Raw genomic sequence first — 12,633 nt, 5'->3', positions numbered from 1 at the left:
TCCTTTTTCCAAAAGGATGCCAAAAGCACTACCTCACAAGAGTAGGATATAATGAACAGGACTGGAACTTCTTTGTTTCACAGATGCTGTTAGGCAGGACATCCTGATTCCATTAAGGAATACTAAGATCATTTAAGTTGAATTCAAGTCAGTTCCTTCTCTTTGCTCTTGAGTTAATCATTCTCTTTCTGTAACCACAGCAGACATTAGGTACAGTGGGTAAAATGGAAATAAGAAATCGAGAGGCAAGACAGCACCTTTTCTTGCTCCGCTGACTAGGCTTGTTATGGTCAACCTATCAATAACCAATTTTGAGGTTGGACCACCTTTATGGTTCTCGTTATGATTACAAGACACCCTTTAGTAATAACTATCAGGAAATGTTGAAAAAAGAAATGTTCAAATATATGAAAACTCACAAACGGTCTGCAAGGTTGAGCCAGGATCTGGAAATGTCACAGCATACCTGAGGCCTCACAGTGAGGGCACCACTGGAGGGAGGGGGATGGGGCACAAGTGCTTGGGGTTCTGCTTTAATTGGGGTCAAGAGTGGGGACCTAGGTTCATTGGCTCACTCTTCATTGATGAATTTAAAACCTAAGAGCTGGCCCCTGGCCAGTATGGTTCAGTTGGTTGCAGTGCCCTTTTGTACACTGAAAGATTGTGGGTTTAATTCCTGGTCAGGACACATATCCGGGTTGCAGTTTTGATCCCTAGTCAGGGAGTGTTTGGGAGGCAACCAATGGATATTTCTCTGACATTAATCTCTCTCTCTCCTCCCTTCAATAAGGATGTCCTCGGGTGAGGATTGAAGAAAACACATAAGAGTTGGAATATAAAAAGTAGGAGATGAAAATAAAAAGTGGCTCAAATGGTCAGTTATTGAAATCAACCAAGATCTCAAACACAGAGGAGTCTGAGTGAGGGGAGGTGACCTGGCTCTTTATCTAATCCTGTGGCTGGCACTGTATTTATTTGAGATAGTCTCCTTTGAATTGGATGCCTTGACAATCAAAGCTTAAATTATGCATTTACATTACAAAACAAGAAACAAACAAAAGCCTGTGGGGTTTACACCAAGGCTATTACTAACACCAGGGACCTAGAAAGTACTTAATAAATGTCATACTTTGATTTGAAGATTGAAAGGACTCTGTGTCAGCCCAAGCAGGAAAGCAAATACCTGATGTAGAAATAACTCCTTGTCTGCAAGTTAGTTCTCTATCTTATATCTAAACAAGTTTATCAAGCTTTCTGGATTTCTCTAGCTACCCTTTATAAACAAAAAAAAATGTTTATTCAAATTATTTAGTTTAGGATTTGGAGAAGAATTATATTTAATACATTGCTAGTTTATTATAAGGTAATATAAGTACACTGTAATAAATTCAAGTAGTATTGCAGTATATAAAAGAAGAAAACTCGTTTCCCCATTTTGCTCTTATTCTAAATCTCCTTCTTGGAGATTTTCTATGAGTCCACCCAAATGCCCACATACACACACACCTGTATATTATGTTACTTTCAAAACCGGGACTACAGTATTTTTACTGCTCTGTAACTTTTTTCATTCCAGGCTAGTACATATGGTAATATCTCAATCTTTTCAAAGTTATGTCATATTCCATAGAATGAGTGTTCAATAATTTATTTAACCATTCCTTTAATGGAAATTTGGATTTCTAGTGTTTTGCCCTGCACTGCAGGCTTTTTTTTTTTCTTGTAATACCTTTGATCACTAGTTCAAGTTTTGATCCTGAATCCAGGTTTGGCTGCCTGCTGCTTGAAAGCCAATACTCTAGAGACAGGTGCTGATGGAAGGAAAGCAGGTTTATTCAAGAGCCAGCACCTTGAGAAGATGGGGGACTCTCATCACAAAGACAATCTTAGCATTTCAGTGTAGGCAGAGGTTTTTATGGGTAGAGAAGGGGAAGGCAGAATAAAGGTGACTAGAGGGTTTGTGGGTCTTTTTGAAGGTGCTGTGTGCCAGTTGGCACAGTCTGCTCCAATAATGATCTTGGAGCCAGTCAAGTGATGATCTGGAAGGTAAGCAAATCTGGAGCCAAATGCCTAAAGCCTGGACTTAGCTTCCTTTGAGGTTAGCACCTAGAATCCTTTAAGCAAACTGGCAGTTTATCAGCAGCTACCTGTGAATTTATGTCATAATTTACAGAAACAATGTTAAAAGAATGGTAGGGTTTGTTTGTAGTGACAAGCTCTATCAGTTAAAGTAAATAGCCTTTTAAAGTTGTGTTTCAGTACAGCTGTGCTTATATTGCATAATTTTATTGAAGCATTCAGGGCTCAGATAATAGTGTTAATTTAGAAATTGTTTGATTTGATAATTCATGTGAAAAATCCTACTTATATTTTCACTGTATGTCTTTTTTTGTTTATTTGTTTGTTTTTTGTTAATCCTCACCTGAGGATATTTTTCCATTGATTTTTAGGGTGAGTGGAAGAAAGAGGGAGAGACAGAAATATCAATGTGAGAGAAACACATTGATTGGTTGCCTCCTGCACAAGGCCCCTACCAGGGCCCGGGCCAGATGGGAGCCTGCAACCCAGGTAGGTGCCCTTGAACAGAATCGAACCCAGGACCCTTTGGTATGCAGGCCGATGCTCTATCCATTGGGCAAAACCAGCTAGTGCTCACTGTATGTCTTTTTTGAGGCCTTGGAGAAAGTCAGGCATTAATCACTTTAGTACCCTGAGTTATTATTGTTTTGTTGTTGCTGTGTTTTTGTTGTTTGTTTGTTTCTTTTAAAGATGCTCAATTTCTTAATATGGATTTAGGAAGAGTTACAGATGCTTATTTGTTTTTTCATCCTCACCTAAGGATATGTTCATTGATTTGATAGTAATCCAGTTCCTGTTACTCCATCTTGACCAGAAGCGGAAGTCCCAATTCATTGTTTTTATGGGAACACATGAAATATTTGGTAAACATTATTATTTGTGAAATTTTGCCAACCAATGGAAGCATATTTACTTGTCCTTTGGCTGTTTCATTCCTCAGGTTGTAATGTGGTTATTTCGTCCCGTAAGTTTGATATATTAAAATCTACTGCAGACGAACTGAAGACCACCCTGCCTCTCACCCACCAGTCTCAAGTCACTCCCATAAAATGCAACATCCGTAAGGAAGAGGAGGTACTACAACTATGCCCATGTCTTTTATTCATTTTTCATCTATAGCAGTGGTTCCTAAACTTGAGTGTGCTTCAGGTTTTCTCATGTTACTTGCCTCAGATGAGGTTCAGGAGAAGCAGAGCCTGTGAAGGAGGTTCTTCGCTAATGATCTATTGAGTAAGTTGCCTCAGGAGAAGGAGAGAGGAAGGGAAGCAAAATTATACATGTAACTTTATGATGTGTGGACATTGTGGTGAGAGATTGTAAGCTCTCCTGGAGCAAACCATCCATCCGAGTAGTAAATTAGGTCATTAACCAGTTTACTTTTAATGTTTTTCTTCAGGTAAATAATTTGGTCAAATCCACCTTAGATACTTATGGTAAGATTGATTTCTTGGTAAACAATGGAGGAGGCCAGTTCACGGCTCCCGCTGACCACATCAGTGCAAAGGGGTGGCATGCTGTGATTGAAACCAACCTGACAGGCACCTTCTATATGTGCAAAGCAGGCAAGTGTGATCACTAACCCCAAAATTCAAGGTGTCTTTGTTTAAAGATCATAGAGAATCCTGAAAGAGAAACTGTTAGGGGCTCAGAAAGCTCCAGTTGTCAACATTCACTGCCCTGATTTACTCACACACAGGATTGTAAATTGCTACATTTCTGGCTAGTAATTTGGCAGTATTTATAAAATATGGATATCTTTTGATCTTATAATTTTATTTTTAGGAATTTACCATGAGAAAATTATTAAGGATCTGTTCAAAGAGATAACTACAGAGTTGTTTATAAAATTAAAGAAAACTCTCACATTTACTTTGTTTTTAAGAAATAAATCTGTTATAAAGACCTGCTAAGTCAGTAAGTTCCTTGGGGAGAATACAAGACAGAGTCCACATCCTTTAGACTAACAACTAATTAGTATGGCATTGTCGTTGGATTACAGGATATGTTTCAATCATTAAAATGTCCATACTACCCAAAACAATCCATAGATTTAATGTAATTTCTATCAAAATATCAATGGCATATTTCACAGAAATATAATCTAAAATTTATGTGGACCCACAAAAGATCTCTAATAGATACAGTGACCTTGAGAAAAAGAAAACAAAGTTGGAGGTTTTACACTACCTGATATCAAACTATACTACAAGTCTATAATAATCAAAACAGCATGGTACTAGTATAAAAAGGGACACATAGATCAATGGAACAGAATAGAGAGCCCAGAAATAAACTCATACCTATATGGACAGTTAGTATATGACAAAGGAGGCAGGACATACAAGGGGTAAAGATAGTCTATACAATAAAGTATGTTGGGAAAATTGGACAGCTAAAAGCAAAAACATGAAACCAGATTACCTTTTTACACCATATACAAGAATAAACTCTTAAGTGGATTAAAGACTTGTATGTATGGCTCAAAACCATAAAACTCCTAGAATTAAACATAGGCAGTGAAATCTCTGGCATGCCTCTTAGCCATATTTTTTTGTGATATATCTTCTTGGGTAAGGGAAACAAAGAAAAAATAAACAAAGTATATATGGAAATGCAAAGGAAGCAGAATAGCCAAACAATTTTACGAAAGGAGGATTTTGGAGGGCTTATATTTCTTGATTTCAAAACACCGTGGTATTGCCATAAGGATAGATGTATAGATAAGTGGAAAAATATTGAGAGTCCAAAAATAAAACTATATTTGTGGTCAATTGACTTTCGTCAAAGGTGCCAACAATTCTATGGGGAAATGATAGTCTTTTCAACAAATGGTACTGGGACAGTTGGATCTCCACATACAAAAAGACCCTTACCTCACACTATAAATAAAAGTTAACTAAGAGTCCAAAATGGATCATGAAAAAAGTAAAATTATGAAACTTTTAGAATTAAACAAAGCAGAAAATCTTTCTGATCTTAGATTAGGCAAAAAATCCTAGGAATCACCACCAAAAATACCCATATATCCATAAAATATAAAATTGATAAACTAGACTTGAAATTAAACATGTTTATGCTTCAAAAGACACCGTTAAGAATGTGAAAAGATAAGCCACCGACTGGGAGAAAATTTTCCAAATCACATATCTAATAAAGAACTTGTATCCAGAATATATGAAGAACTTTTATAATTCGATAATAAGAAAGCACCCCAATTAAAAAGTGAAAGAAAAGATTGGAGTAGATATTTCACCAAAAAAAGATATATGAAAAGCTAATAAGTGCATTAGAAGATGATCAGCACCATGGGTCACTAAGGACATGGAAATCAAAACCTCATTGAGGTACCACCTCATTTTCACTAGAATGGCTGTAATCAGCAAGTCAGACAATAATAATGTGGAGGAACTGGCGTCCTCATGCATTTGTGGTAGGAATATAACATAGTGGAGACACTGAAAAAGTTTGGCAGTTCCCTGAAAAACTAAACATAGAGTTACCATATGAATGCGATTTTACCCTTAACCTGAGAGACACAAAAGCATGTGTCTACATAAAGACACATTCATAATCACCCCAAAGTGGAAATAATCCAAATGTTCATCAACTAGTGAATAGATAAGTAAAATTTGGCGTATCCATACAATAGAGTATTATTCAGTAACAAAACGAGCTATTAATATGTGTTACAAGGTGGATGAACCTCACAAACATTCTAAGAGGCCAGACATAAAAGTCCACATATTGTGTGATTCCATTGATGTGAAATATTTAGAAGAGTCAAATCTACAGAAACAGAAAATGAATATTTGCCCAGGGATGGATTTGGCTGCAAATGGTCACAGAGGAACCTTTTGGGGTGATGGAAATGTTCTAAAACTGTATTGTGTTGATAGTTGCACAACTCTGCATACATTTTTAAAGGATTTTATTGATTTTTAGAGAGAGAGGAAGGGAGAGGGAGAGAGAAAAAGGAACATCAATGTAAGAGTGGAACATCGATGGACTGCCTCCTGCACACTCCCTACCAGGATTGAGCCCGCAACCCGGGCATATGCCCTGACCACTATGGAACCAGCAACCTTTTGGTGCACAGGACGACACTCCAACAAACTGAGCCACACTGGCCAGGGCAACTCTGTATGTTTTTTTAAAAATTATTAAATTGTACTGATGAAGTAGATGGCTTTTATGATGTGTAAATTATACCTCAGCCAGGCTTAAAAAATAAAATAAATATAAATATGAATTTAAAACATACCATAAAAGTAGCATGCTGTAACAGGGGATCAGAGAAGGGTTAGCACACTGTTTAATATGACTGTCATCTGTCTGCTTCCTTCAGTTTACAGCTCTTGGATGAGAGAGCATGGAGGATCCATTGTCAATATCACTATGCTTACTAAAAATGGATTTCCGGGATTTGCGTAAGCATTTATATATATTTTTCTCCTATGTGTCAAAGGTTCAGAAATAGCCAAAGTAAAACAAACAAACAAACAAACAAAAATCACTGAAATCGTAATAAGTAAAAAATTTACTGTGCACACACCAAAAAGACTTGTAACAACCACACTTGGAACCCTCAAATTACCAATTTGTATTTCTTCATAATAAAAAAGTTTTCAATGTTCCTCTTAAGTCCCTGTGAAGTGGGGGAATCTTATGTGGGCCTACACAGTGAGATTTGACAATCAGACAACTGTGGTTTGGCTCTAATATGGGAGGACCCAATTCTTTCCCATTTTATAGACAGACTCAAACACACAGTTTCATGACAAGAATGTTTTTGTGGGATTCTGACAGGCCATTGACACACCAGTTGGTTTAGTTAATAAGATAAATATTCAAAAATAGCTAATTATAGTGTTTATATTTTTGTCTTTTAAAGCCATAGTGCAGCTGCCAGAGAAGGTGTTTACAACCTCTCCAAAACCTTGGCTTTGGAATGGGCCAGCAGTGGAGTAAGGATCAACTGTGTTGCCCCTGTAGGTAAATGTTCTATATGAACAAGTTGTGCTCTTCTGATTCCATTTATGTTGTTGATAGAGGTATTGTCCCTGTCTGTATACTAGGAAAGATTGGCTTTTGAAAATGGATGTGTATATTCTTTGATTTACCAGTATTCTTTGATTAGATTGTTAAGGTTAAATTAAGCCAATGATTCTCAATCCTGTCTGTATATTAGAATTATCTGTGAAATGTTTAAAAAATAGTGATAAATAAGCTTGGCTCCAAACTGTGGAATCCAAGCATCAGTATTTTTAAAAACCTCCCAAGAAACTCAAATACACTGTGAAGGTTGAAAAATCGCTACTTTAAAGAATGATTTTTCTGGATTGTTTTGTTATTTCTTGGTTTATTATTAATCTTTTATTAAGAGAGAGAGAAACTTAAAGTCAAAGTTTTAAAAAGAAACTCCCAGTTAAAGAGCAACTAGAAGTAAAGAGAAAATTTCTCTGAAACCTAATGTAAGTGATGGGGGGGAAATTACAATATGTTCCACTTCAAAAACTATCATTTTTATATGAAGTAAGATATAGCTTAAACTTCCTTAAGTATTACACGTACTGAGACATTAAATGAAACATTTCACTCATCCTGTAAAAGTCGGCTCAAATGCACTTCTCTGTGATGTTTCCTGGTCATTGCTAAAATATAGGAATCGTTCCTCAATATGAAACTCTGTAATATCTGTGGATATTATCTTTAAGTCTATCTTTATCCTACATATAGATATTGTTGTCCAAGCTACTCAGCGCGAACTAAGCATGAACTGACTTGTTGACATTAGTAGAAAATCTATTTAACAAATTGCAGGCTCCTAGCCAGAAACTTCATTTCCCTTTAGTCCTTCATAGCTGAACTTACCTTACTCAAATTACATGCAAATATTTACAAAATGAATTAAATATTAGTTCCATTCTTAATTCAGCTACCTTGCATTACTGGCCTCTACAAGTACATTTCTTGAAAACCTTTAGTGGGTTGTTAGTGTAATAAGCACCTTATTGAAGTCATGTTTTTCCTCCTGAAATATTTTTAGGTTTAAGGTGTAAAACTTAATACTTCTAGAAGATGTCATCCTCTTTAAACAAAAGGTTGTAAATTGTTTAATGGGAAACCAGTATATCAACCCACTATCATTTGGAGTAATACCACACAATTTCCTCATCTTTTACACTTCCTGTTCCTCTCCTCCTCCCTATAATCTCTGTTGTAGTTTTGAGCCAGTAGTAACAAATAGCTTTATCCTGTGTTATACAGGTTTTATGTACTTTTCTTGGCTTTATAAATCCATGAAATCTATACAGAAGAATTCTTAAACAATTACATTTTTCGTTTCTTTATATTAGATTCACATGCTTTATTTGTGATTTTACTTTAGGTAAAAAACGATGACAATATTGCATTTTTTAAGTCTCCCATAACCATAGCCCAGTCTTGTGTTGTAAAACAGAGTAGCCCAGTGGAAGATAAAATAGACTCCCCTGTCTCATGGTTTGTCCCAGTTAAGAGCCCACTAATCTGTTCATGTAATTATGCTTTTAGAAACCATGTCTTTTATGAAAAAAATCCAGGTCTTAACTGGTTATTTAAAAAAGGCAAGTCACAAAATGAGCATTCAGATAATTCATTTGTAGTAGTCAACCACTATGAAATTTTCTCAATATTAGCAATGTTACCTTTTCTATTACACTGAAGCCACTTAATTTTTGGTATTAGTTGATAGACTGTCTTGGTGTCTTTACAATTAAAATTTAATCTTATGTACTTTATTTTGTTTCTATTTTATACATAAACATAGGGAATCATTTATTCCCAGACTGCTTATGACAACTATGGTGATTTGGCAAAAGACTTATTTGTAAGGTCCTATCAGAAAATTCCAGCTAAAAGACTTGGAGTTCCTGAGGAGGTAAGGTATATTTCTAAATCTGATTAGAATGACTTTATTTCATACTTTGGAACTTAGTAACATTTTGGTGTCTTTTTTACATAGTCTGGTGGGCTATTAGAGATGATAGATCCCACTGCCACCAAACCATTTCCCTGGACTTTCCTGGTTGTGCTTTGTAACCGGACAAGCAAGGGTTCTGGGCTACCTGTCACTACTTGAGTGAATTAAGCAGAGTCAGAGTTGAATCAGATATGAGCGTTTATGCCAATAATGCTGGCTGTCTGGGAAAGGGGCAGGTCATCACAAAAATCTGCTCTGACCCCCTCACCAGTTGGCTGGTTGTATACACACGAGGGAGAAGATAGCTATGTGCAGCTGCAAGCTGCAAGTGTAACGTGGAAAGGGGAGGGTAGAATCTGCAGTCCGGCCTTCAGGAGCTCCAAGTCCGATAACAAGGTGGCTAATCTTCTATGATGTTACAAACAGCTCAGCCTGTTCCTGGGACCTGAGAATGGTCAGTTCCTGAGATAAACTCCCGGAGGGGGTCAGGGTCCAGGCACAGCAACCAAATCAAAGCACGCCCTGTCCTTGGTCTGTTCTCAAAATGTATTTCTTTTCTGAGTAATGGACCCATTGAGGCATCTTTTTACAGCCTTGTTTCATCCTCCAGTTTTTCAGGATCTGTAAGAAAACTACTTATCTTTAGTTAATGAGGTTAATGATTATTAGACAACTGTTGCTCTATTCTTATTGCATCCCCTTCCCCACTATAACTTGGAATGCTCACTCACAGCAGTGTTTTGTTTTGTGTGTTTTTTTACATATATTTTTATTGATTTCAGAGAGGAAGGGAGAGGGAGAGAAAGAGAGAAACATCAATGATGAGAGAGAATCACTGATGGGCTGCCTCCTGCACACTCCACACTGGGGATTGAGCTCACAACCTGGGCATGTGCCCTTGACCAGAATCAAACCTGGGACATTTCAGTCCTCAGGCCGACACTCTATCCACTGAGCAAAACCAGCTAGGGCGCTCACAGCAGTCTTTTTTTTTATGTATATATATTTTATTGTTTAAAATATTACATATATTAGTAATATATCTCCTTTTCCCCCCGCCATTGACCTTCCCCCAGCTTCCCCTACCTCCTGTCGCATGCCCTCATCCCCCCCCCCCCCCAGTGTCTTGTGTTAATTGGTGTGCTTATATGCATGCATAAAAGCCCTTTGGTTGATCTATTTCCCTCCCTCCCCAACACTCCCCAGCCTTCCTGCTGTAATTTGACAGTCTGTTCGGTGCTTTACTGCCTCTGTATCTATCTTTTTATTCATCAGGTTATAATGTTCTTTGTTTTCCGTAAATGAGTGAGATCATGTTGTATTTTTCTTTCATTGCCTAGCTTATTTCACTTAACCCTACCAGGCCTGAGGCCCTGAACCTAACTGTTCCCTATACCTGGGCTCCTGAGCATTAAAGAGAAAAAATCAACATGATATAGAAAAATGTTAGTTACATGCAAACAAGTGGTTAGAATAAGATGGAACTTGGAGACATTGTAGAAAATAGGTCTACCTTTCATCTAGCGCCAATATTCCACCTTTGTGTGCCAACCCACGCAGCAGGATGAGCCTTGTTTCACACAGAGGTACTTCTTGCAAAGTGAGCACCAGATGTTGCTCTTCACCTTCTTGCAGGGATTGTCTTTGTAAGACACTCCGGGATTTTGCTTGTTGTACCTGGAGTGCTTTTCTATGCACAAAACACAGATATGATTAGACGATGTCCCTGGGGGAATCTCTGGAAAATGATTGCCTGGGGTCATCCGTTGAGGGCAGGGTTCCTTTTGTGGGTAGTGGTGGGCTGATGTCCTGTGTCCACCAGTAAGTTGCAGGCACAGTTTCTGTATATATCTGGTGAAATAAACTGGCTTTTTTGAAGCAGCTTGCTGCTTTGAAGCATACAAGATATAAGAATTATAACTGGCCCACATAAAAAATTGTATGAAAAGCCGCCGGGGCCAGCGGTAATGACGATGAGACCGGTGAAGGCGGGTCATCTGGTCATTTTTGTCACAGCCACCCATATATTTATTATAGTCCTTCACCAGCTGTGGCATCTGTATTTCTTGCACACTGCCATCTTTATTTCTTCTGTTTATTACTGCATTTTGGGCTGGATCGTGGTAGTTCAAAATAAATGTGATGGGCTTTCTATCCTGCCAAAGTAAACATGTTACACTTTCTTGACATAGATAGCGACTGTCACCCCTAGCAAGTTTTTTTTACACTTTTCAGGGACTTAGGAAACTGCTTCCTATTTTGCTGCAGGGTTCCCACAATTCCTGTGTGTAATTCTGACAGTGCATATTTAGCAAGGGTTACAGAGTTGTAGAACCGGTCCATGACAAGCACATGAGATTTATTTTCCATTGCACATGAGGTCAGGAGACAAACGACTGTATTTCCTACTGCGCCCACGTCTTTTCTAGGCATTGGTGCAGCACCAGTGTAGATTTCTGCATTCAAAATGTAGCCAGTCTCACCTTCACAGAGAAGGAAAGACTTGATGCCCCACTTTGTGGGCTTATCCTTGATATACTGCTTGATGGCCAAGCGGTTTTTTGTCGGGATCATCCCCTCATCTAGGCTCAAATGTTGCTTTGGCAGATAGAAGTGGAGAAACTTGGGGAGCAGACTTTCCAAGAAAGGCCTAACTTTATATATTCTATCGGTCTTATCGTTATCTGTGTCTTCCTCATCAATTATGTGTAAAAAACTCCTAAGGGCCAAGAATCTGTCTCAAGTCATAACATTTCAAAATCCGGGAGTAAACCCAACAAAGTCAGAGCCCTCATTTGTCCAATAATCCCGATAGCTGGGCTTTATACATAAGTATTCCATATAAACCCTCAGTCCAAGAAAAGCCTTCATTTCTTCCACTGTGGCATCCTTGAAATTTTTGGCATTGTAGAAGTTGGACTTTGCTATATGCAATTGGTGGGCCTGGAGGTTGGTTTTCTCTGTCAAATTTTGCCAGAAAGTATCATCCAAAAACAAGAATAAAAAGTCAATCGGTTCACTCTCCTCTGTGATAGATCCAGGAATGTTCACTGGGCCTTTTCCATCCTCATTGAAACTCAGATCTGTATTTGGTGATACAAAATTCCTTGTCCAACCTTCATCACCACCTAGATCTCCCCCATCAGCTGTTTGAGGGACACGCCCCCCTTCTCTTACTATCGATCTAGCTCTAGATCTATAAGGTTCAAGATTCTCCTCATCACTCGAGCTCTCACTGTCTGTGTCACTTGAACTGGAAACGTATTCTTGATGAAATTCTGACTCCTCAGAGTCTGAATCAACCAAAGTATTGATCACCTGTTGGACTGTGATAAGCCTAGACCTACTTCGCTTTCCTGTTGAAGTGCTTGGTTCATCAGCCGCTAGTTTCATTGTGAATTTTCAGAATTTTTTCACGTCAAACCACAGAAAGTCAATTCAAACACATGGGGGCAGACATTTGCAATGGCTAACCATGAGGTTTGACCACGATTGGTTGGTTATTTTTAGTTGTGATGCATTTTTTTCACGTACTAGGCAAAGTACCGAAAATTAGGTACAGAGGTATAGCGGCAGATTCGGAAATTACCGAA

At 38.0% G+C, this 12,633-nt stretch overlaps 1 protein-coding gene across 1 annotated transcript in view; it reads left to right on the top strand.

The window, feature by feature from the left end:
* PECR (peroxisomal trans-2-enoyl-CoA reductase) overlaps positions 1–12,633 on the top strand; it is a 28,535-nt gene that overhangs the window by 4,170 nt on the left and 11,732 nt on the right. The window contains exons 2-6 of the mRNA XM_079782600.1: positions 3,020–3,153; positions 3,476–3,641; positions 6,425–6,506; positions 6,971–7,067; positions 8,888–8,998. Coding sequence (XP_079638726.1) covers positions 3,020–3,153; positions 3,476–3,641; positions 6,425–6,506; positions 6,971–7,067; positions 8,888–8,998 — 590 coding nt within the window. The remainder of the gene's footprint in view (positions 1–3,019; positions 3,154–3,475; positions 3,642–6,424; positions 6,507–6,970; positions 7,068–8,887; positions 8,999–12,633) is intronic.

This window comes from Cnephaeus nilssonii, assembly GCF_951640355.1.
Source record: "Cnephaeus nilssonii genome assembly, chromosome: 10".
Classification (NCBI taxonomy): domain Eukaryota; kingdom Metazoa; phylum Chordata; class Mammalia; order Chiroptera; family Vespertilionidae; genus Cnephaeus; species Cnephaeus nilssonii.
Note: the sequence above shows the minus strand (reverse complement) of the source record. Positions and strands in the feature narration are given on the sequence as shown.